This window comes from Phyllostomus hastatus, unplaced genomic scaffold, assembly GCF_019186645.2.
Source record: "Phyllostomus hastatus isolate PE091 unplaced genomic scaffold, TTU_PhHast_1.1 phas_contig_16, whole genome shotgun sequence".
Lineage (NCBI taxonomy): Eukaryota > Metazoa > Chordata > Mammalia > Chiroptera > Phyllostomidae > Phyllostomus > Phyllostomus hastatus.
Window position 1 is genome coordinate 12,925,395 of NW_025333643.1, and position 26,971 is coordinate 12,952,365.

General features: G+C 39.9%; 1 protein-coding gene across 4 annotated transcripts in view; it reads right to left on the reverse strand.

Annotated features, from left to right (window-relative positions):
• ERC2 (ELKS/RAB6-interacting/CAST family member 2) overlaps positions 1-26,971 on the reverse strand; it is a 943,617-nt gene that overhangs the window by 430,350 nt on the left and 486,296 nt on the right. For all 4 annotated transcript variants that reach the window (XR_006784938.1, XR_006784937.1, XR_006784936.1 and 1 more), the window contains one exon: positions 17,572-17,707. Coding sequence is in view for 1 of the 4 variants with exons in the window: in XM_045832534.1 (XP_045688490.1) it covers positions 17,572-17,707 (136 nt within the window). In the remaining 3 variants the exon portion in view is untranslated. The remainder of the gene's footprint in view (positions 1-17,571; positions 17,708-26,971) is intronic.

The following is a 26,971-nucleotide window of genomic DNA, read 5'->3' on the forward strand; positions in this document are numbered from 1 at the left end:
AAAAGAATTCTAGTTCCTCAGCAAAATAACTATGCATGGGTTTCATTAGGTCAAGTTTTAATTGCAAACTTTCAACAACAATATAGATGGCAAACAAAGTCCTTCAGCTATTAGAATAACAATTAATAGCCACATTCTCTTAGTCCAACCGGAAAGTATACAGAGTGTGTCTAAAAGTTATTTCACAGCTAAAGTTTACATCTAGCTTGGTTTTGTGGCTGCCTCTGCAGCCTGTATATGCAGAGCATTATTAATCCTTTTCTGGGGTCCTGCCTCCCTCACGTGCCCCATTGCATCAGTCAAATTAACCAAGTAACCTTTTGGAGAGTGCTCTGTGGCCCAAACCAATTGTAGGCAAGCCACTTGGCCACAGGAGCCTTGTCATTTCCTCCACAATCTCTTTGCTCCTGTGGTCTCAAGCCTGGAGATGGTGTCCAGCCTCTCAATTTATGGGAACCCCCAGCCCACCTCCTGCACATAGGCATGCAGGAACATGTTTAGCTCAACCTACTCATACTTCACTTTGGCAGACCAGGTGAAGCCAGACACCACATGAGCACAAAAAAGAAAGGCCTTCTGTGTTAACTATCTGTCTGTGCAAAGTCAGTGGCTTTTTAAAGGCTACCACTTTGGTGCCTACACATCAGATTCTTTGGGTGTTTAATGTAGAGGCAGAAAATACAGTCATCTAATACCAGCAAGCAGAATTAAGGAAGCTATGATGTTTCAAGGGTAGAAAACAAAACAATTTTGGAATGACTATACATGTGTGTATATATACGTGCATATACATGTATAAATACCATATGTGCATGTATGCTCAAACAATGAGGGCATGGCTTGCTGCCAAACATTAAAAAAGGCCTTAAAAATTTATGATGCTGAGAAAACATATAGAAAGACATAAATCTTAGATTTTTCTCCCAATGTTCAAGTACCAGAACAGGTATGCAAATCTTTAAAATAGTACAACCCCCCAAATTGAGAGTTTAACCTAGAACTGAGAGAAAATCTAAAATTGACAATGGCCTCAACAATCATGTCAGAAAATGACTGATTCTTCAGACAATTCTAACTATAGCAGTATCAATGATAATGGCAAAGTAATCGTGTCCATCATTTCCTGAGCACACCCCACACGCAAAGCACTGTGGTAATGACCTTACATAGAGACGTCATTGATTCGTACAGACCTATGAGGTAGGTAGGTAGTCTTCTTGTTCCAGTTTTTAAAAGAAGAAACCTGAGGCACAACAAGATTAAGAAATCTCAACATCACTCAGCTATAAACGAGAAGAAGAAGGGATGGATTCCAGGCCTGTGTAACTCTAGACAAGAGAATTAGAAGTGACAGCCTTTGATGTTCAGCCTCCCCTATGAAATGGGAAAGAACGAAACAAACCCAAATCTAGATAAAGGAAGAAAATTATGAAAAACTCAGGGAGTTTTCTGGATAATTTAGGCCTCTAAGACCGCAATGTTATCCACGATGTCAACATAATTTTGGCAACATAAAGATTTTGTGTGGTTGTAAATGACTCTGAGATTTTCATGGTATAAAAGCATTCATTTGAAAAGTTGGAAACCCAATCAGTGTGTCATTTATATAATGCCTAAAAATTGCCTTGCTTCTTTTCAAAATAAAATAGTGTGGTCTGAAATAAAAGAGATAAATTTATAAAATATGCCATAACATTCCCACCTCCATGCACATCATCCCTATTCCAAATGGTCACCATGGAGGCTGCTATTTATTCCAGTGAGGCAGCCTTTTCTCCAAGGCATCTTGGGAAGCCTGCCTTTGGATCCATCTCCAGAGTCTGGCACATGTTTGTGAAAAAGTATCATGCCAGCAGCATAACGTTATAGCCACATGTATTCTAGAACCAAGTCTGGGGAAGAAGGCTACTGATTGAAAAAAAGAAAACTCTGTTTTTAGGAAAGAATGTGCTGTGATTAAAAAAAAAAGTAAGGTCTTTTGTGTGGCTGTTTAGGGGCCAGAGGAATGCCAGAAAGCTTTTGAGTAACAGCCGCCATGCTGGGAAATGAACACACATTCCACTGGGTGATAGATAAGATGGAAAACATTCATTTGGAAGCATGAGTGTTAAAAACTAGACTGTCTGAGATGTTGGCAGTGACATAGTCACCATGCCTACACAGGTTTGGTGCTCCCCGCACACTGGCCAGCACACAGCAGGTACCTACCACATAGTCGTGAACTACTCAATGACTCTAACCATCTCCCAATCAAACAAACTTTGCTAATGAGAAAATTCTTTGCTCACACAATAGTTATCAGGTCAAAGACCTAAACACTCACAAAAATATGCCTTTGTTGGAGGACTAATACAAAGAAAAACCTGCTTTAAGGGTCTGCTGCTCATTTTGCCACCTCTCTCCAGGTGTTTCCAGTCTGCAGACCATGTTTCCTGAACGTGTGCACACAGGTGCCTGCCACACACAGCAGTCACTCTGAGGGCAGGGTGGGAATTAAGTTTCCTTTGGCCCCGCATTATGCTGCCCCTCCCTGCTGCCCTGACAGCCACTCCAAGCAGCTTCCAATGAGGACAGTAACCCCTGCAGCTTAAACGAGAAAGTAACAAGGACAACCAGGGCAGACCCCTAGCAATGAACATCTTCAAGTGTAACAAGAATGTCTCTTGCAGGAAAGACCTGTTCAAACAAACCTCATCTATACAAATCTGGTGCTTCCTCTGTTTATGGTTAGTCTATCAAATTATTTAGCCATTCACTTATCCCAAAATTTGTTAACAATTAATAAATTATTATTATCTTACTACCTATTGGCAGTGAAATGACACAGGTCCTCACTCCAAGGAGGGCACCCTAGAGTGTCAGTCAGAACACACAGCTCTCTGCTCTCTCTGTGGCCCCAGCCCGCACAGCTGTCCAGGTGAGCATACTTCTCTCCTCCCAGGCCACCTGCCCTCTGTGACAGGCTGCTGCTCCCAACCAGCAAGAAATGCTATGAGAGCTTATTTCCCATTCTGTTTACCTATAATAACTCACTTATTCAGTTACTCAAAAGTATTTATTGAATGCCTACCATAGGCCAACCCTGTTCTGGATACAAAAAAGAGTCCTACATTATAGTGAGAAAAATGGATAGAGTCCCATGTGCCCATGGAAATGACAGTGGGAAACAAGTACACAGGTAACTGACATTATTATTTTTAGGCTGGATACGCATGATAAAGAAAGATAAAGTCAGGAGGGGATGTGACAAGCATAATTATTTAGAGCACTCAGAGAAAGCTACTCTGGGGAGGTAACATTTGAGCAGAGATCTACACAAAATGAAGGAGTAAGTTACACTCATTTCTGAAGAAAGAATGTTCTAGGCAGAGGAAGAATAAGTTGCAGGATCTAAGGGCAGGGCAGGCTTGGAGACTGGTGTGCTGCAGCAGTCAGTGATGGGGACAGCGGGAGGAGTGGGAGAGAAAACCAGGGCCAGTCACACAGGGCGCAGGCTATCATAAAGTCTCTGAGGAGCCCTCCCAAGTATAAATGTTGAACAACAACATGACATCATCAACACCCTCATCAGCATTGTCACAACACCAGCCAACACTTACTCTGTGCTGGACATCATTTTTTGAATGACTATAGCATGAGGAGGTGGGTACCATACCACCTGAGATCCAGACATTTAACAATCTGTCACACATCACCCGGCCAGGAAATGCTAACATCAGGGATCAACCCAGGATCTCATGATTTTAACCAGAGTAGTAAAAATACACCTTACAGAAAGGAGTTATGATTATGCATGATAATGAGATAAGAATTATTTACACCTATGAAAAAATTCTAAAGCAAGCCCTTTTAATATTGTGTGAATGGATGTCAGTGGCTTCATATAAGACTCCAGCAAGCAGCTCACACATGAATTTCCAAAATACTGGGGTAGAACCCCTCAAAAGTGAAGACAGATAGACTGGGAAGACTGTGCAGATGATGGAAAAGCCCCTCTGGGGTGAGGGTGGGGGTCACTGACTACCAGGTAGCAGAGAGTTTGAGTGAGATTGTACCATCAAATACAAGAGTGGCAAAAAAGTAATGTGATTTTAGTTGTAACTAAATTGACAAAATAAACATCATAAAGAAGACACCTTGACTATTTTATCTATATGCTAGAAAATTTATATACTGAAACTTGAAAAAAATTTTGAAATTTCTCTTTGAGAAATAGTAGGTGGCTTTATAATCAGGTTAGCTTATATTTGGGCATATACAACAGTATTTCCTGGCTCATAACTGATGGAAGAAAGTGCTCATTGCAACCAGAGAAGGAGCCCAGCCCTCAGTCTGGAAACATTTACAAGAAACCCCAACAAACCTGCAGGAGCTGCGATGGGTGGAGAAACTCAGGTTGCCTTTGCTTAGAATGTTCATCTTCTGAAAGCTGCCTGTCCAACCTATGAAAATTTTTTTTTCTTTGGGCTGTATCCCCCACTTCCTATATCTCTTATATTATGATTATGTCTTTGTGGTTTTGTCTGTCCATTAGACAGGGTGAAGGAGAAGCAAAAATCTAGTCTCAGAAACCCAAAAGATCACTATATAGCCTGACACAAATGGCTGTGGAATGAATGAATATATAAATGAAACTTGTACTTCATATGCATTTAAAATATAAAGGTGTAACTTGTGTTTATATGAGGGGAAAACAAATGTAAAGCATTGAAAACATTGCAGAATCTGTTACAACTGAAAAGAGAGTTCTCCCACCATCTTAACTTATCTCCCAGATTTCATAGCCCCTATAGAGCCCCTAGTAGTACAATTCTACTACTCCTCTGGTCTCAAACGTTGGACTCTACTGTACATGTGAAGTGAAACTTTATCCAGAAGAACCAAGCCACAGCCTCGTACGGCCTTAATATTTACAGTAAGGTGGAAAACAACCTTGTAAGATGAGTAAAAGGGTAAAGCCATCATTAAGCAAGGTTAAGAGAGGTGCAGTTCATTCAGAAATTATAGGCCATTTTATGATCAGATCCAACATCCAGGAGACATATATTCAAGGTTTTATTGTTTAAATGTTAACATTTTCAAATTTGTGGTTTTCTAATTTCTCATAAAGATCCTTTCACAGCCAAAAAAGTACAACTCAAATAAAAATAAACCTGCTAGTAATGACACAGGGACGCTCTGTGCTCCACTTTCAACCCACATAATTGATTTTGACAGCAAAACAGGCACCTAAAGCACTCTATTCCACATTGACAATGAACTGCTTCAGCAGGAAGAGGTCAAAACTGCACCAAGTGAGAATGAACAATGGATACCTTAAAATTTTCAATTTTATATTTTAAGCCTGGAATAATTTCCCCATCTTCCTCCAAAACATTCATCATCCAGTTTGGATTTGGAGCACAGCATAATGTGAGCTTATAATCAGAAGTCAGTGCAGATCCCAGCATCAAGAGTGATCGATGGAAAGACTACTATACCTCTCATAAACATTTTTCAAGTTTGTTTCACATTAACTCTCTTAATGAGGTGAATTTTTTAAGGAGTGTATCAGAGGTAGAATTTTCTTAACCTTCATTCTGACAGAACTGTGTTTTAATCAAGTGGCAGGCGCAAAGCTATTGCAAGATGCCCAGGTGAATTGTGATTCAGCAAAGATAATATTATGTTTAATAAAAAGTAACACTGCAGAGTTTGTTTGGCCTCAAACTGTAATCAAAGAGCTGATTGCATATCTCAGTTATTAGCACTGTGACTTGCTTGGATCAGCATTTACCCAAGTTCCATAAAATACTAATTCTTTACAATGTTAATAGATGTTCCAGAAAAAAAAAAACAACTTCTTTTATTAAACAATTTGAAGAAATTTTGGAGAAAAGACATTAAATAGCTCTCTTGGCTGCCAGACTTCTCGGACTTCTCTTTAATATGCTAATATGCACGGTGATTCTCTAAGAGGGGGGCAAAGTATGTATTGTTTTTCAAAGGCATTTGACAAATGGAACCCGTCTTCCTAATAGTATTTTGCAGAACTTCACTTTGATAATATGCTTTGGGAAATGTGAACCTAGATAATATCAACCGGTTTTTATCAAATTAAACTCTTTTCTATTTTTCCACAGATCACTATGATCTACAGAGACCACGAGGGGGAAAAATAGCCTCAGTTGACATAGTAGCTCATTAAAACAATAGTCTACATCACAAACAATTACATTTAAATGCCACATACTCCTGCCCTTGAGAAATAAATCTGTAACCCAAGTGGTTCAATTCTGAGGACCTCCTGTATTATGTATCTTGTTTCCAAGACTGTCACAGTTCTAATCTTTACCTTATAGCAAAATAATAATAATAATAATAATAGAACATATTATTAAAACCTACTATTCTAACAAAGAAAATGCAATGTTTTAGTGCACAGTACAAAAGTCTTCTAAAATGGTAGACTTTGCACCTTAGAGCACAGAATGTATTCCTAGAATATATTACACTTAAAGCTAGGTAATATATTACAGGGCTAGTCCTTAAGGAGACTGATTTCTCCCATTTTACTGGATTCCCAACTAGAGGACTTTCTCTGCCACTAACATGAATGCTCTATATAGGTGGCAGCATCCCCCACTGGCCCATAAGTCATCCCCTCAGCTCATGGTGCTTTCCTTAAATCATTACATATGTGCATCCTTCAGTTAGTCCCAGGACCCCAGGAACTAAGAGTTGAAAGGGGCCTCACCTCAATACAACCTTGCCATTTTATAGGTAAGAAAACAGGCTCAAAGAGAAAAAAAATCACTCAAAAGTCACACAGCTAATTAGTGACTGGGTTTAGAATGGAACCCAGATCCCCAACTCCCTTGGTAGCTTCATTCATCACCCACTTAGATACTTGTAGCTCTACTGCAGAGCTGTGGTTCAGAAGTCTTTCTGGAAGCTTCTGCCAAGGCTCTAGCTGCAGACACATCTCTTCTAAAAGGTCTTCCATCCCAGAGCCAGCAGCAGCCCAGGAATGCACACTCTGGTTTCCTTACAGAAGTTGCTGCAGATCAGATGCCTGGAAAAGGCACCTTTGTCAGAAGAAAAGATCTCGAGACATTTGAGGGGAAAGAATCTTGTCTTATTGATTGTGAAGTCCCAGCAGATAACACAGTGTCTGGCACACAAGAGTCCTCAAAAAAATATCAGCAAGACCATTTGCTGAGCTAAAGTCAGAACCTTATAAGCCTTGAAGAAGCATTTCATTTTATCCCATTAGTTAAAAGAAGCTCATCTATTACTCCATAAAACCCATTCAAAGCCTCCTTACCTAAGTTTTTGCCACTTAATTTTTCTATCTGTTTTTGAAGTAGCTTGACCATTATTTTCACTGCTGCTATAGTTGTTGTAGATGATCTAAACCATAAAGAAACAGTTCTGCACAGGAGAGGAGTGCTTCACTCATGACTGAGACCTGAAAAAAATGCCAGCTCTTTTTCTTATTTAACATCATCAAGCCTCAATCTTCCCACTTATAAAATGGTTTCATAGAGAATAGCAACCTCATTAGTTGGAGAGATTAAACAAGTCAGTGTGTATACAGAACAGCTTGGCCAACTAGGATTGGCTTCTTAAGAGCAGCTTGTATTCAAAAGAAATATGAAGGTGGGTGGCAAGAGTCCTGAGACTAGCTGTGCGTGTCTGCCAGGGTGTCCAAGGGGAAAGTGTAATACATTAGATATCTGCTGTAGATGCAGTGGTGCACTGCCCAGATCCCTCTTCGGGACTGAGGCACTGATTCCCAGATGCCAGGGATGAGCCTTCCTGGAGAGCTGTCCTTCCCACGATTATACCCTTCTCAGTGATTTGTTGATGGGGGTTTACAGAGGCCCACTTGTATCATCTCATTTGCGGTCAATTCCTTCCAAAGAGCCACCCCAACTCCAGAGCAACTGATGGGAACTGCTGAGGCCTTTGCTGGAATGTTACAATTCAGTTTCTCTCATGCCCAATCCTCCATCTCTCCCTTCCTGAGAACAATCCCAATAACCTCCTGCGTGTTAATCTCAAGCTCTCAATTTCCCAGGGAACACAACCAAAGACATTGCCCTCGGCCTAGTTCATTGCCCAATAAAAAGTAGCAACTATTATTCTTATTGTTGAATTGCCTAAGTGATCCATGACAAGAGACTTCCTGAGTCTCTTTATGGGTGACATCCCTTCATGGATGAGGAAAAGTGGGAAAGATATAAATAACTTAAACAAATTTTTATTCATCATCTAAAGAATCCCAAATTCCATAGTCTGTTCTCACAGCAATTTTCTCTACCACCAATTTGCCCCTTCTTTAGTTACTCTAATTATAAAGACATAGAAGAGACATAGGAAATAATAGAATATCATGTTTATAAAATATGAATAAAGCATAGCTTATTGTTAAGATATAATTTTATGTCATCTTAGAGGATCAAACTAATATCCAGCACTGATGAGCACAGGCTCCACCTTTGGGCTCAAAGGTTAAAGGTTAAAATCCTATGGAAGGCAGACATAACTTATGGGACCAGTGGGCTGCACAAGCAGCCCTGGACAAGGATGCAAAAGGCCCAGGGTGTGTTCTTCCCCCAGCCATTAATTCCCTCTGGGACCTTGGGCAAATTATTTGCCTTTGTTGGGTCTTACTTTCCTCATCAGCAAAACAAGGTGGCTTGTATTAAATAAAATCTAAGGTCTTTTCTAGTAAGAAAAACTTATGATTGCTTAACCTTGCAGAGATTTTCCAGGCAACATAAATAAGTGAAATGCAGAGGGAACATGTAATAGCAGAGAAGAAATTAAAAGTATCATAAATTCAAAGTACCAGTTCCCAAGTGTGCATTACAGAAGAGACCATTAAGTGAATAGAAACAGATTTTATAGTTGTATTTTCCTTTCACAAAATTTCTATATAAATTATTGCCCATGTCATTGATTGTCATTTCCTTAATATGGAGTGTCTGAATATACAGCTTAGCAATGCCTTGGACACACCATAAGTCAAAGTTAACATTTTTAAAAATTAACCATGCCCAGGTCTCCGCCTTGGGCAGCAATGTGCTGAAATACCAGCATCTATTAGAAAGAAATTATTGATGTCAGGGTGACATGCACTGTGATTTGCATGTGACCCCGGACTAACCTCTAGTAGCCGTATCGCAAAGTAAACGTGCCATAATTACTCTGGCCAGGAAGAGCTGGTTTAAGTGGACTGGCTCTTTTGATGCATGTTGAACACAATTGCCCCCTAGGGATTATTGAGTCTCATGTGTGTGAGTTATTATGTAAATTCTACCTTTGACAAAATTATAAGGTGTGCTGTCAGGATTTTTTTCTTCTTTCAGTGCACTTGCTTCCAATAAGGCAAGGTTTTCAGTAATGCCTTCATCATATCTACTTTGAAGATTATACTGCACATGCTATGATTCAAGCAGAATACAAGAACATATAGATGTGGCCCTGGCCGAGTAGCTCAGCTGGTTAGAGCATCATCCTGATAAGCCAAAGTTGTGGGTTTAATCCCCAGTCAGAGCACATATAAAAATCAACCAATGAGAATAGGCACATATTCTTTCAAATTAGTATTTTGGCTTTCTCTGGACATATTTTTCTAGAAGTGGATCACTAGGTGATAGGCAGTTCTATTTTTAATTTTTGAGGTAACTCCACAATGTTTTCCATAGTGGCTGCCTTAGTCTGCATTGCCATCAACAGTGCACCAGGGTTCCCTTTTTTCACATCCTCCCTAGCACTTGTTCTTTGTTGATTTAATGATCTAGTCATTCTGACTGGTGTAAGGTTTTAATTTGCATTTCTCTGATGATTAGTGACATCAAGTATCTTTTCATATGTCTATGGGCCATCTGTATGTCCTCTTTGGAGAAATGTCTCTTCAGATTCTCTGCCCATTTTTAATTGGTGAATTGGGGGGGTTGGTTTTGTAAATTCTGTATAATAAGTGGAACAATAAATCTCTCTCTCCAAAATATCAACCAATCAATCAATAATTTTTAAATTTTTTTTAAATTTTATTTATTTATTTCTAGAGAGAGGGGAAGGGAGGGAGAAAGAAAGGAAGGGAAACATCAGTGTGTGACTGCCTCTCACATGCCCCCTACTGGGGACCTGGCCTGTAACCCACATATGTGCCCTGACTGGGAATCAAACCAGTGACCCTTTGGTTTGCAGGCTGGCAGTCAATCCACTGAGCCACACCAGCCAGGGAATCAATCAAAAGTTTTTTTTAAAAAAGAACATATAAGTGTTCCCAAGCACACACCACCAAGATCTCATTTCTCTGTGGCTTTTAAAGCATGACTTCTGATTCAGAACCTTTTGCCTGAGAAAGCCTTTTCTTCATAGTCCAAAAGCTGACTGAGCTTTAGCCCGACCTTCATAAGGAAAACTCTCAGGCCTTGGTGCCTCCTCAAAGCTTTGCCTTTAATGAGACCCATAACTGCTGATGAGCCACTAAACAACTGCCTGAGGCTCAGTTTCTTCATCTATATAATGAAGATACACAAACGTAACCCACCCAATCCTCAAAGTCAATAGGAGGATCCTATGTGAAGATCACCCCCTGAAAGCACTTGGTGAAGCACACAGGGCTCTGGCTGAGATGTATTACTATTGTTACTGTTGACTAAACTGATTATCAGCAGTGATTTTAATAAATATGTAACAAGGATGTCTCTGGTTTATAGCCCAAACCATCCTCAAAAGAAGCCCAGAGGTCAAAGTAAAGGTAAACAGAGGAAAAGCAGACTCTGTGAAACAAGCCCTCCCTCCTCTCTCCCTGGAATTGAAGTGCACACTTTCCTATAGCAGATATACATCTGTTTCCAGTTCTCACTGGAGAACCCAGTAGGATACATACTGTCTTTCCCTTATCTATTTACATTTTAGGGGCCAAAGAGCACAAAATGGGATGACATTTTAAAAATAGTCTGATCTCCTTAGTAACCTCTCTCAAAATGAATAAGAGATCACCATATCATTCTACCAAGACTTCTTTTTCAGCCCCCATCCCCTCAAGCTTTGTCATTCCAGAGCATTGACAACCCTCCTTCCTTAATAACCGTGATTTCATTTGATAAATATGTTGCATTTCATTCTTACAGGATCTTCAGCCTTTGACAAACAAACATTCCCTTTGCCGAGGACTGCTGAAGAGCCACTAATGGAGTGAAACCTGAAAACCCTTCAGAAAAGAATAATGAATTCCACTCTGTCTCCAGGGGGTAATTTAGGAGGTAGATTAGGCAACACTTGATTAAAGGTACACCACTCTTTTCCATAGAAATATATTGTGTTTGTACAGAGGGGCTGTATATTCTGTTTGTATGAAGTGGAGAAACCACTTTTTCCTTAGGTCAGAAATCCTAAGGAAAAAGCAGAAGATGGCTCTCAGAAGAAATATGCAAATTACTGTACATTTGGAAAAAACAAGTAATGCTTTATTGGGAAGAAAGAAGAAAAACTACACATAAAATTCTTTACCTACCTGATTTTACTTGGCTTCTTGGAACATTTCTAAGATATGGTTAGTTCCCAAATACATTGCACAGGTGGCCTTGTCACCCCTGACAGTCTGTGAGTTACTGCGGAGAGTAACTTCAACCTAAGACTACTAGGAACTGATTGTCAAATAGGATTTTCTGAGATTGCCTATGGAGACCTCTACAGCAAAAGTCATTTTTGACTCATGGGGGATTATAGTGTGAAAAACAAACAAATGTTAAAATAAATCCCCAAGGATTGAAGGCACTTCTGTATTAACCCTCCATCTTATTCATTCACCAATGTTTTGCATCCTCTGCAGACCTACAAGTACTTGAGTATTTTTTGTCATCTAAGACTGTGAACAGAGCCTGGACAGGTTGGATACCTCTGGAATTTGTCCACAGCTTAATGGAACACGCCAGTCTCTATCCATCAAGGAAGAAAATCATAAGACAAAAAACAAAACAAAACACCCCACTGTGTTAAAAAATTCATGCTAAATTCTAATGAAAATTTAAACAAATGTGGATTTTTCCTTTAAACTGCTGCTAAAATGACTTTTCCCATCTTCCCATACATTGAACAAGATGGCTGAAATGGACTTCCCTGTCACTCCACACCATGCCTACCGAATAGCCATGAAAAACTAGGAACTAAATAAACATGTTTAGACAATGATAAATCTCTTAGCTCTGCTGGTCAGGTTTCTTCTAATGGCAGCTCTCAGAACTGTACCATAACATAGGAACATAGATCAATGTTAAGAGTAACAGTTTTGAGCTTAGGGAATTGAAAGAGAAATTAACTCAGTGACTTGGAGAAATGAACATATAGATATTAAGGCTTAAAAATTGCTTCTTAAAACATCAGTGTCCCTCTGAGAAAAAAAACTTAGCAAAGCTTGGGAATTTCATAATGTTTTTGCTGAAAGCTAGGCATTTATAAGGTTTATGTTGCTTGTTACACTTCCTCTGTTAGCTGATTCCAAGTCTAATTGGAGGAGCAAACTAAAAGAGGTGCCCTTGGAAAAAAGATATGGATGTCCAGAGTTGCACAGATTGAAAAATAAAATTGTCTTTTTAGCTTTTTTTTTTATTTTTAAGAATGCTACTAAAACAACAAGAATAAATGGGAACATTCACTTGCTTTTTAAACTCATCACACTTGGGTTTAACCACTAGCAGAAAAGAAACTTTACAGTTCCCTGGGAACCTATAATTTGGAAACGGAAGCACACAAGAACAGACTTTAGTTTTCAGGCAATAAATTGAAGAGAATTCTGCAGACATACAACAGAAAAGGAGCATAAAATATTGGCTTGTGCACTTCTTAGAATGTTAGTTCATTAACTTGATAAGCTACACAGGGAAAAATGCAGCCAAAATCTACAAAGATGTCCACTGGGATTTCAAATTGGCATATTTACTCAGCAAGAAATAGCTAGAGGTTAGAGGAAAAAAAAATGCATCCCATTCTGGCAATGACGATTTAGTGTGAATCTTCGTAAAAACACTTTGTTGAAAAATCTCCATGTGGACTCTAAGGGGACACACAGAAGCCCAAAGCCCCAAGAATAGACATAAATACCATGACATAAATAGCATGCTCCATAATCTATGTCCTGGGGAAAAGTTCTATGAAATTACACAAGAAAATCACAATCTTTCACATCTACTTTTCACACATAATTCAACATAAACTTGAAAAATGTTTTAATTTTTCTTTCTTATTGCCCAGAATGTTTTTAATGCTTTATGGGAAACTTTCATTTACTGGTGTGTGCTCTAGGTCTGTATTATTCATCAGTACAGAAGAGTTACAAAGGGATTGTTGGGCGATACTTCCAATGGGCACTGTCTTCTACAAATAGAAGCTCATTAGCAGTCTCTCTGGGAGAAAACTCTAGTAACTGCATTCTATGTAGGTCAGTTACTGTGCTAGGCTCTTTCATGAACTTAACCTTATTTGACCCACACAATGAGGTACAAATTGTAATCCCCACTTACAGATAAGAATGGAGACCACCAGAGAGGTTCCCTGCCTTACTCAGGATATAATTAGTCCTGAACTAACAATAATAAGGGCCAGTATTTGAACACTGGAGAGTTCAACCTTGTCATTCTTTATCTTTCCCTTCTTGTTCTCCTTGCCAGGCTCCAAAAAAACTGATTCAAGAAGTTAAACCAAGAGCATTCTCCGTTCCTATAGATTGTAGGTATTTCCTCCAAGAAACAATAATTCAAGGTATTTCAGACAAAAAAAAAAAAAGAACTCAGGACAATCCCACTACACTGCCATCTGTCTTCAGTGGGTCAAGTTGAGTTAACGTGGGTGCATTCCTAGTCTCTTTACTTATAGTATATGAACCCAGTGGGAACAGAAAGTCATGCTGTGTACTGGAGGCTACAAGCCAGTGGTCAATTCACTTACAAATGTGCTTAATTGGACCCACAGAGTCGCTAAAACATTGCACTATTTTTTAAAATCTATTCACATAAAGATTTATATTTTACGGCAATCAGAAGCGCCCTTCACCCTAGGCCCACATTTATGGCCACATTCAGCCAAAACTTAAAGGTCCCTAGTCCTTTCCATGAGGCATGGACTCAGTTTCCCAGAGTTCCCACTACTCTCTACTACATCCATGCACTCAGGCCACTGTAATTTTTCATTATATTTATGTTATTATTTTTCTTATAAAAGAACCATTTCAACAAACCTTGTCTCTTCACAGATTGGAAGATTGCACTGCCCCTTCACAATGTTCTCTTTATGGATAAGTGCCCTTCCCCAGTCTTTGGTCTCCAACTTTCAAACCAGCTGGTTGAATCTCTTCAATCTCTCTTTGGAACATGATCCAAAAGCCATTACTGTTGCAGGCAGTGCTCTACCTGAAATTTTTCTGGATATAATTTCTATTTGGTTGTTTGGAATCATGAAGTCAGGGTGTCCAACCATTACAAAATGCTGGCATAGAAAAAAACAATTTTGTAGGTGCCAATCGCATAACCACCAACTAATCAACCAATCAGTCAACCAACCAACAAACCAGCTCCCAGGTGAATGAAACTTAAAGGGCTTAACAGACTAACTTATAAACCAGAAGTACCTAAAACAACAGCAGTATTAAAAAATCGAGTGCCCCCAGAAAGGAAAGTTCTGCCTTCAGAAGGCAGTAACTGTTGCATCTGAGCACATCTGCTTAACAATCCAGGAAAGTGGGAGTTTCACTCTCTATTAACCTTAACCAGAGACATTTTCATCAAGATTAATCGTGATTACTTTTTATTGCATTTCAAATGCTATCATTTATTTGGGGTGGTCAGGAATGCAACTAAGCAATTCCAGACCATGCTATCTTTTATGAATAGGTCTATGAGGTGGTTACCAAGCCCCCTTATGAAAATATTGCTATGCAAAAGTTCATGGGTCAAAATGAGACTTTAATTTCCATAACTGGATCTGTCCTTAGAAAGGAAAAAATTACTTTATATAGAAAAAACAAAAACTTTGATGCTAAATGAATTATCAGAGTAGAACTATATAAATACCCATCGGTATCATAGACAATATTGAAATTTTTTTGCCTTTCCTTGTTATTATAATAACAATTAATCATTAATACTTATTTGGAATATAGCTTGTGCCAAGTACAATCCTAAGTTTTCTGTATGCACTGACACTTTAATCCTCACAACTCCAGAGTAGTTGTAATTATTATTCCCATTTTATAGAGGAGGAAACTAGTCCTAGGGAAGTAAAGCAACCTGCCCAAACACATTCAGCTAGTAAATTCTGAAGCCTGGATTGAATTGTAGGCATTCTAACTCCACAGCCAGTTAACAAAATAGAATAATGACACTTACCTCACCATCCCAATGATCACCTGGTCCGTTGTGTTTTGTGCCAACTGTATCTTGTTCTGTGCAACCTCTGCACTTTTGTTAACAGTTCTCCTGCCTGAAAGGCCTTCCCTACTGCTGTGTCAAACTCATGTCAAACTCATTCAGCCCCAATCCCATCTGCTCCATGAAGATTTTCCGACACTCCAAAGTTGCCTTGCCTTCCTCTCTTAATTCTCCAGAATCCTTACCATATCCACAATCTACCCCATGTGACACTGGTGTGAAAAAAAACCAGAGGTGGTTTTACCTGCCCAGCACCCTGTCTGGCAACAGAACTCTCTTTCTTGTGGGGAATCACCTGTCCCCACTCTCAGCCCATGGGCTTCAGGTAAGACTAACAGCTGACCTCGAGGTTCCAAGTGATCACATGACCTGGTCCTAGCCTGGCCAATTCATGAATTTTACCAGCCTTTGAACTTTTTCTAGAACTACTGAGAAATAACTGAACTCAAAGAATCTAAGTTGGCTGCTGGTGGCTATTGTTGGCATTACTGTGCACAGCCTTCCTGAGAATCAAGGCAACAAAAAGCAAAGCACACCTGTAAGTAGGATAAAGACAGATTCCTGATGCCGTAGTTTGAATAACTAAAGGTAGTCATGTGGGAAGTCCACCCCTAGCCTTTTCAGTTAATTGAACCGACAGTTCCCTTTTTCGCTTCGTTCAGACTGAGTTGTATTCTTGTCACTTGCAGCTATGAGTCCAGTCGACATATGAGTTAAATAGCTGTTATAAAGAGCACAGTACTCAGCATATTAAAAAGTTTAATAAAAGGTACATACTACTATTACTACTTCTCCACATAAGTTTCTTGAAGGCAGAAGACCTGGCATCAGATCTATCTCCACCCCAGATACCACTTCATTATTTTTTTAAACTACTTTTACCGTATGTAAAATCACCAATATGTATGTGAGGAATAAATGAGAATATATGCCTGGTAAAGCAATAAAATGTTCTACAAATTTAAGTTAACTGTTATCTGAAACTGTAGGCTCCAATCTAACATCTCATAAGACTGATGGGGAAACTAAGACTCGAAACCCTGGGATGTAATTTGCCAAGAACACTGAGGAAGCTGTGGTTTTAAATAAGCTCCCAGTCCATGCTAACTAAAGTGGTCCCAGGACTGGACAAAGGAGCTGCTCCTAATATTGTGCTATCCAAACCAGGCATCAGTGCAGAGAGGCTTGACTGACAACATCAGGGCAGCTCCAGGACACACAGAAGAAAGAACTAATACTAATGTGCCATGCTCTGTGTAAGACATTTCCTTATATTGCCTACTCTGGAATAATTTGTTTCTCTTTTGTTCCATTAAAAAGATGAACTATGAGTACATATTGAAATTATCTAACTTAATCTCCAAGGAGGAAACCTAATATATGAGTATAACTGGGGAAAGACACTAATTAATAAGCAAAATTTAAAATGAACTCTGGCCAACCTGAACTTGAGCTGCTGTGTTTGGAGGCACACTGGAATAAATAAGGAAACTTCAAAGCAAATGCCATGTTTTAGCCCAAATGTTTTATTGAACAATGGAAAAAGTTCCTTTGCCTAAAATAGGAAGGGTTAATAAGGAAAAAATGGTGTTTTCACCATTTTGGTCCATCGGTCCACCAAAAATGGTCCATCGGTTTCTGAGAGCCATCCATTCAAAGATAACTATATTTCACAGAGAAGACAGAATAATGATCTGTCTCAGAGCCTCAGAGTTTTAAGCAAAACAAAATCAATTTTGTAAACTATCTGAGAAGCATCCTTTCTCAAATAGCTTCTGTGATAATATGCACACATTTTCCTTCTACTAAAACCAAAGCAACTTCAATGTAATACTAAAAAGAAGACATTTGTATGTTTTAAGCTTCTTGCCAACTATATAAACACAGCTCTTAAGGTTAGGTATAGGAACCAAGAGACTATGTGAAGTATTAGGGGGCTCTACCATAATCAGCTTTCCTTGGATACCATTTTGTAAATGATGCTTCATATTACAAAAGACTGACTGGGCTCCCTGGGAGTACATTATTAGTACTGAATTCAGAGCAGGGGCAAGTCCTCTGTTTCTGTGCACATTTTCCCACAGGAGTATGTTTTAGAGACAGTCAGTCTCTGATTATCTGGGGATTAAGAGAAGAAGCTGGGGCTCACCTGCAAGTGCTGTGTGTTGTCAGCCATGCTATCTTCTCGCCTGCGGACTTCTTCCAATAACTGGGCATTCTTCTTTTTTTCCAGCTGTTGATTGTGCTTGAGGTTGGCCACCTTCTTATTCTGATCCTTCATATGCCTGAGAAAAGTAAGCACAGCTTGGTTAAATCCAACCACTAGAGGATCATATGTTATCACAATAGCAGTGCTAAGTATAGAATATATGATATGGATTCAGGAAAAGTGGCAACTTCAGAATATTCTAGCCATTCAACCACAAATACACATTGAGAACCTACGTAATGCCAGATGCCAGGATGGCCCTGGGGTTGCAGTGGTGAATAACATAGTACAGTCTTCACCCTCCTCATGGAGCTCTGAGTCCAGTAGAGGAGACAGACAAGTACCAAGAGACACAACTTAGGTTTCCTAACATTGAAGGAGATAAATAGCATGGTGTGAGAGGTGATGATGATGTGTGCTGCATGTGCGGACAGGCAGTGGGGTGGAGCAGATGACTTCAGTCACTGTTTGAAGTCATCTTCAGGGACCCCCCTAAGGAAACAGGATTGTGAGTGAGACTGAGAGGAAGCAGCCAACGAAACAACAGGAAGGAGCCCCCAGGTAGGACAAGTATAATTACCAAGGCAGGAAGGAACCTGGCTACTTCTAGGAACTGGAAGGTTGCAGTGGGGCTACCCCAAAGTGAGGGGTGGGGCGTGGGATAGGAGATGGAACTTCAAAAGTAGGCAGGACTCGGGGTACACAGGGCCCTATGGTCTGTGATAGGACATTTACTTTCTTCTAAGTGCTTGCCATCCTAATTATTATTATTCTTTTGGATCATGTTCTATTCTGAAATCATAATCCATTACTTTGGTTTTAAAATAACAATTACAAGGCTCCAATCAAATACATTGTCATCACTTAGCTCAAACAGCATAATACTTTGGCTAAACCATCATGTTGAATAAAGCCCCAGTGCTGGACTAAAAGTTCTTAATGAATCTATAGAATGTCAAAGTGCAAAATCATAAAGTGATCAAGTGAATAAAAGACTAAGGATAAAGGACCAGTTTTATAAAAGCAGGGAGTGGGGGGAGTTACGTGCTTTATGTGGACTATTTCACCAGCAACGTTTAGCAAAACATTCCACAGATTTAGGCAACCATGTCCACAGCAGCTGTTATAAATCTAATCCAACATGTGAGGAGGCAGAAGGGCAGTACAGAGAGCTCAGGAGCAATGATTCCAAAAGCAGAGGGTCTTGGAGCAGAATCATTTGGGGTTCTTTCTAATCCCTTCAGCCACTCTCCTCAGCATTGCTATCAGCCACTGTACCAAACCCTGAGTCCCCAAACCCTGAGTCCCCAAACAGGCATTTTGAGAAGCACTGTTCTTGTGGAAGGATGAATGAGGTGAGAACTAGATGATACACAGAAAACATGCCAAAATAAAACAACCAATAACCAAATGGAAGCCATTCTCAACAAGAAACTCTTACTGCCCGTGCTCATTAAATTATATACATCTTTACTCCCTCCCATTCTGAGAAAAGGAAGTTCAAGAGCATTGTTTATTGAGCTGAAAAATCTTCTATTAGGGACCTTGCTAATAAAAATATTTTGAGCACTTTGGCCCTATAAATATTTATAGAACGAACTGACACAGTGATTTAAATATTCCTGGTGACACTTACTAAGAGGATATAAGGTAAGAGAGAAAAAGCATCCCCTTAGTCATTATTTGGATTGGATTATTTCAGTCTTATACTTCCTTTTTATCAGATACAGTAATGTACACATATGAAACTACCAGCAAGGTCTACATGCTAATCTACTTTTAGGAAAGTATCTTTTGGTTACTAGAAAGATGTTAAGAATGACCTCTTGCTTTTGAACTGAACAAAGCTTTAGTAGTTCCAAAGCTCACACAAACCCAGGGCAAGCATACTCTCCAGTTTCTTGGAAGACAGGTCAGTGCACAGTAATAGGATGTGATGAAGAGGTCAGTATTACAGCAAGATTGTTTAATTACAGGACAATTTTTATAAAGAAATACCTTTTATTACTTTGAAGCATACTCTTAAATAGAACTAACTGCTAAATGTTTTCCCCCAAGTATCAATGATAAATAAAACAGATTGTAATTGCAAACATCATTTGCACAGTTAAAGAACTCCCACAAAGTTCCTGGAGCAAACCTTGCTTCCTGGAATACTGCAGTGTTTTTTCAACCTGAAAAGAAAAAACAAACTCCAAATCCATGCATCTTTTAAAACTTTCCTGAATTAAGAATGAGCAGCAATCAACTTGTGATATATAATTTAATTCAAGAAAAATATACAATTTTGGATGTACAGTTCAATGAGTTTTGACAGATGTATTATACCCATGTAATTCCCACCACAATCAAGGTATGCAACATGTGCTCCACCCAGGAGTTCTCCTGTGCTCTTTCACAATCAATCTCCTGCCACCACCTCCAGGCTTGGCAACCACTGATCTGCTCTCTGTTACTATAGATTAATGAAACCACACAGTGTGTACTATTTTGTTTCTGCCTCCTTTCACTCAGAATAATGTTTTGATTATTATTGATTAACAATACAGTTGTCAGTATCAGTACTTATTCCATATGGTTATTCCAAAGTTTGTTTATCCATTCATATTTTGATCAATATTTGGGGGTTTTTCCAGGTTTCTAGCTTTTAAAGTAAAACTGCTATGAACATTTTTTAAAAGAATGAGTACCTAAGAAAAATGAGAAACTGAAGTGCTGACGCTGAGATTGAGGCATATCCTCAGTGTTCTCCAACCAACCATTCCCTCAAATACTGTTTTATATAGGATGCCAACGATTCAAAAACTAGGGTTTTGAATGGACTTATGCACAGCTTAGGACTTGGGCCAATAAAATCCATGCAGAGCAAAGTGATGAAAATGATCATCTTGTCTTTGTATATGTGAATACTAAAAAATATAAAGTGTACATATTTCTTTGTAGGATTGCTACAGTTTTCAAATATATTTCTAGTAGTAGAACCCTTTCTTCTAATAAAAGTTTACTTAAATTCCAAAAAAGGAGAATGCTCTGCCAGAGGCATGAAAGAGGTAAGGAGGAAGTGGGCTGGGAACAGGTAAGCACCCCAACCACTGGACAATTCCCCTCTTGGGGCCCTGCGGGGAATCCCTGTAGCAATCCACGGGGTAGGAAGAGAGAATGGGAGGCAGATAAAAAAGTCATGATATTTAAAAATGTTAGATCTCTTAGAAAAGAAAAAACAGCTCTACACAAGCTCACCTGACACTTGTTGCAGGACTGACCACAGTGATTTTTGCTAGTAGTAACATCACCACTTCCAAGAATAAAACCTGTAAGTGACCAATCAATCTCCACATTTTTCCCATCTGCAGAAGTAAACCCATACTGCATAGATCATGCTAAAGTTAAAACAGCTTTCAATTTTCTCTAGCCTCAGAGAGGTGGAGCCCCTAGGCATTCAGACTACAAAGCCCTCTGACAGTCCTGCCTGAGAAGAAAGTGTGTCTGATACCAGCTTCCCAAATTCCTACCTACCAAGCAGCTTAGCTTCTAAGATTCCACCAGAGACTGACCTGCTCCATGCTTGGGGGGGAAAAAAGTTATTTTGGAGGGATTTTTTTTTCTCCAGGAAAACACCATTAAAAATATATCTAACATGTAAAATTTTTTAAATTTCACTTTTCCAACAAGTATATAAGCCATGACCTCAGAGTCCTAGGGTAGGATGTACCCAGGTCCCTCTTCACCTCCCTGGAAGAAGGATGGAGGACAGAGGACTGGGAAGGGCGGTGCAGCTAGGTCAGGTCTTCCCAGGGAGCACAACTTCTGCCCAGAAGTCATCCTAAGCTGACACTCGAGAGATGGGGAAGAGGGACTTGCACACATGCCTGTACCATTCTTACTCACAGAGATATCACCCCTTTAGTAGTCATTGCCTTCTCACAGTGGTGGACGTCCAGGTACTTCTGCCAACAGTTCCTGGCCTGGTTGTAGTTGGGGAAGCAGCTGGCAGAAGGGACAGTCTGGGCCCGGTAGTTTTTGATTTTGGTCTTGATGTCTTCTGCCATGTTGCTGACTCCTAAAGACAGCCCTGAAGCTGCTCAGCGTGACCCTTGGCAAAGACCCATGATGCACTTTTTTAAAAAAAGCTATCACAAGAGTACAATTTGAGAGTATAGTGGTCAGTTTTTAATGTGTGACTTAAATTGACTAGTCTCATTAAGTGAGTCATGTCACTTTTCAAATTCAGCCATCGTTAAGAAATTTCGATTAACTAAATAATTCCAGCAAGTATCTAGATCAACAATGGCTACTATGTTAAGAATGAATGTCAGAGAGGACAGACTCCTGCTATTTTCACTCCAATAGTCCATCAAAGTAAAATTAGAATGTGTTTTCTAACTTGCTGGTGAGAGATCATCAGGCTTGGAGGCCTCTAGAAACACAGAGCCAGGAGCTGCATGTTTCTCCAAGGGCTTATGTATATTTGTACATAAAAGAGAAAACCAAACCTTCTCTTCCTTTAAAATCTCAGCAGAAACAACATGCCACTTTTACCCATCTCTTCTCAAAAACTTTAAAAGATGGATAATATTCATTGTAAGACAGGATGAGGAATCCAGTTCTCTCATATGTGATTAAGAGGAGTATAATTGAAAAGGCATTTTTGGAAACCAATTTGGCAGCATCAACAAAAATGTATGTACATTTTGCCCAAGCAAACCCACTTCTAGGAAAGTAGCCTACTAAAATGTTTGAACAAATACATATGTACAGAAATTTTCATTACAGCACTGCAAAAGTGAAAATTTGAAAACTGCCTAATCATCCATCAGAAGGAAACTGGTTGAAAAATCAAGTGCATGAATGCTATGGAACCTGAAGCTAGCTAAGAAGATGAAGGAAAAACTGTCCTGGCTGGTGTGACTCAATGGATTTAGCACAGGCCTATGAACCAAAGGATTGTTGGTTCAATTCCCAGTCAGGTCACATGCCTGAATTGTAGGCCAGGTCCCAAGTAGGGGGCACATGAGAGGCAACCACAGAGTAATGTTTCTCTTCCTCTCTTTCTCCTTCCCTTCCCCTCTGCCTAAAAGTAAATAAATGAAAATCTTTTAAAAAAAGAAGACGGTGAAGGCAAAACTGAAGCATGGAGGTAGAAAAACCTTCAAGACATATTGTTAATTGAAAAAAAAAGTAGGTAGCAGAATGATGCATACAGTCTGATTTTGTTTATCTTAAAATATAAAGGCCTGTTTGGATGGATATATACAAGCATGCATGGAAATTGAAACTCCTAGAAACCCCACTCAAGTCTGTAAACTATGGTTACCTTTGAGGAAAAAGGGGAAACATTCACATGTTTCTATATGCATTTGTGTGTGTGTGTGTAAGTGAGGTATAAATACATATAAGAAAATGCACAGATATTAGGCATACAAGTCAATAATTTTTGACCAATCAAAATATAAAGTATCACCATTCCTGAAGTCAAGTATCCCCTCCCCAAGCCCAGAAGTTATCACTATTCTAACTTTATTTTTAATCCTCACCTGAGGACATATTTTTATTGCTTTTAGAGAGAGGAAGGGAAAGAAAGAGAGAAAGAAAAAAAAGAAAGAAACATCTATGTAACAGAGAAATATTGATTGGTTGCCTTTCGTAGGCTCCCTGACAGGGGATTGAACCTGCAACCCTTGGTGGATGGGACCATGCTCCAATCAATGGAGTCACACCAGCAGGGCCTAACTTTTATTTACATGAATTCTTTTTGACTGTTCTTGAATTTTATTACATGGAATCATATAGCACATGTTCTTTTCGGTCTGACTTCTCTGACTCAGCATAAAGTTTTTGAGATACATTCAAACAGTTGTGTATAAATTCCATCTTATTGCTGAGTAGCATTCCATTATACAATATGAATATACTACACTTTGATTTGCTATTCCATTTTTAAATGGATATTTGGGCTGTTTCCAATTTTTTACTGTTAAGAATAAGGTTCCTATTCTTATAAGAATGAACATTCCTATAGCAGTTTGTGTGTGTGTGTGTGTGTGTGTGTGTGTACATACATATATTTTCTTTTCTCTCGGATACATAACTAGATGTAGGTTTACTGGTGGTGCAAATGGTACAACCCCATGGAAGATGGTTTCTGGGTTGCATGACTCTTCCAAGAGCAGCTGCAATGCAGGAGCTGGCAGTTTAAATTCTGGAGCCAAGCTGCCCAGCCCCCATCAGAAACCACCACTTTCTAGCTGTACAACCATGGGCAGGTTTCTTAGCCTCTGTGTAGCTCAGCTTCTTCACATAAAAAATGAGAATGATAACAACCTCTTAGGGTTCTTATGAAGAGTTGATGAGTTAATACAAGAGTTACAAGAGTTGATGAGGTAAAATGTTTAGAACAGACTCCAGCATGTTCCCTCTCTGTTTCACTTTGGCTTACAAAGAGTGCAATCATGTCTTGTGCAATAGCGTGAACGCACACTTAGTGTCTTGCTTCCCACACAGGAACAGCAGGTATTTAAAGTACCTCAAACAATGAACTTAGGAATGCATTTTTAAACCCTTTTTGTCATACATTTTACTTCCACTTGCACTTCCCTTAATAATCAAATGAGCTACATTCCTGGAAGATTTTCCTAATGGAAGCATTGCAGGAAGGTCACAACAAGCATGGGTAAGTGAGCTGGGATCCTGGGGTGACTGCACAAGCAGATGGGCCACACACACAGTGGAAGCTGACAATGAGTACTGCGTGCAGAATTTCCAATAATAAAAGCTTGTACTTTTAACCACTGAGATGATCCCATTTTTTAAAGCTTGTAAATACCATTCAGTACTTCAGTATAGCTATAAATTTTAGAAAGCTATCATACATATTCTAAAGATATATATACAATTGTGTTAAGTGTCATGAGCATGATATTCCCTCCTGGAAGAGAAGGTGCTTGGCCAGCTTTGGCTACTTGAATCCAGCCCTCCTCCCCACAAAGAGTAACAAGTAGGGCCAACATCTTGGGACTTAGCTCCAAAATGAACCCAGTCTCTTGGACTTCACATTTTGCAGCAGCTTCTCCAGAGCAGCCAGTCTGTTTGGCTACTAGCTTTGATGACTGCCTAAGTCCTTGCCAAAAGTCCTTGAGCAGGTGCCCATTAATTTTCCCACACTTTCCATTGTAGCTTTCCTCCTCAGTGGATTCCTCCTCCACTCTGTACCTATGGTCCTTGCTCCTTTCACTCCCTGAAGTGATACCCTCCCATCACCTGTCTCTTCTCTTCCTACCTCCTCTATGGTGTTTGGGGCTGCAGAAGAACCCAGAGACATGGGCACCCTCAGTTAAAGCACATAATAACAACACACCTTTAAAAGACATCATTTACCATTTACTGGGCCAGCAGGACATCCCAGAAGCTGATAACATAGCTAAAGAAAGAAGGTGTTAAGGGGAAGGAGTATTCAGATATGAAAACTTGAGAAATGGAGCTTTGCGGAGGCAAAGGGAGACTCGGCCTTCCGCTTTGTCATCTCAGGTTCCACTGACAAAAGTCTCCTTGAAGGAGATGATTCTATCAGGCTGTCCCCATTCAGCCTGATAAAATGGCTAAATTGTTTGAGGCCGAGGAGGGCCTTTGTTGCTAGATTGGCTGCATTCTCATCACAGAAGAATCCTTTGCAAAATGGGTGACGCTGCCCAAGTTGTTTCAGCGGGGGTTGGGGATGGATTGAAATAATTTAATAAACCTAACACTCTTAAAACCATAACTGGCACACAATGAGTGCTTTATACATGTCAGCCTGATCCTACTGACCCAAACACTCCTCTAGAGTGAATATCTAGTCTCCCTTTCCCCCACCATCAACCGCTCCACCCACGGTAGGAAACCCTAGGGAACAGGTTATATGGCAGATCTTCATAATTAACAAGAGAGGGATTTATTTTCCTTATAGATATTTCACTCTGGGGAAGGTTCTGAATGGCTGACTCCCTTCAAATGCCCTCCCTCATTCTAGCCCTGAAGAATCACCTCCCTCCAAATATCAATGCAGTGGCATCCTGAATATGAATAGAACCAAATGATGGAAAGCCTAAGCTAATGACAGCAAATGCTGGGTGCCTATTAAGGAAGACCATAGGGTTAGAGAACAGAGAGAGCCAGGCCCTTTCTGCCATTGCCTGACCCTCCGCCAGATATACTTGATAGGATTGGCATGCACAGATGGGAAACACAAAGGTGTTTCTGCACCCTGTTCTGCACCCTCCTCAGGACTCAGTGGTCAATCCACAAGCATTTAATAATAAGGTCTTCGTCCTGGCAAGCAGACCATAACTAACAGGGCTGGCCCTGATTTACTTACTATTTGCCAAATAAATTTCTTATTGCTTGGCCTCCCATGTAGGTGTGGTGACCCAGATAGCACAGGATAGTCATATAGATTTAAGAATGGTATCCCTAGAATGATTATTTTTCTCACTGATGAACAACAGATGTGTTGTGCTGTTCTACATCCTTCTCACTAGACTAAACTACATGTTCCGGCTTCTCAGTCCATATGGTCACAGTTGGCTCCCCACAAGAAGAGCCCAGAGCAGAGTCCCCTCATCATCTTCACCTGCCCAGCAAAGTATCCTCTACATCATTACATCATGGCGCCACACATCCTATGGTGCCTCAATGCCCTGCTGAGGGAAACAGAGGCTGGGCAGACCCTTTCTCTCCATCACCTGTGCTGCCACAATAGCTCAAGTCAGCATCATTTCCTGCCTGGACCATGATGTTCTTCACTTCTCCCTGGTCTCCCTGCTCCCACTCTCAGTTCCCCTTTAATTCACCCTCCAGCCAACAGCAAGAGTGAGTGTTTCATAACAAGTCAGATCACACGTTTGTTGTCATACGACCCTCCAATGGTTTCCCAGTTCCCAAAGAATAAAATCACACCCCTATGAACCTTACACCACACCATTTTTACCTCTACCCCAGACTCCAGAATCCAGTCTTCTGTTTTTAGCTTCTAGCGCACACCAGCTCCATGCTGTTCTGTCTGTCTGTGACTTCCTCCCTTCCTCTGTCCCCAGCCACCCCCTCTCCATGGCTGACTTTCACCCTGAAGAGCTTAAATAGCACCTCTTCAAAGGGGCCTTTTCTGGGCACCAAATATAAGAATGCCCCCTTCCCCTCATCAAAAATTTCTTTGACTGCACTCTGTGCACCTATTTCATTGCATACACCATAATTTGGAACTGCACATTTATTTGTATTTTAATTGATTGTTGACCTTTCCACCACCAGATGAGCATTAGTGTCAGAACCTGGGTCTGCACCTGTTGTAACACTGCCATGCACTAAT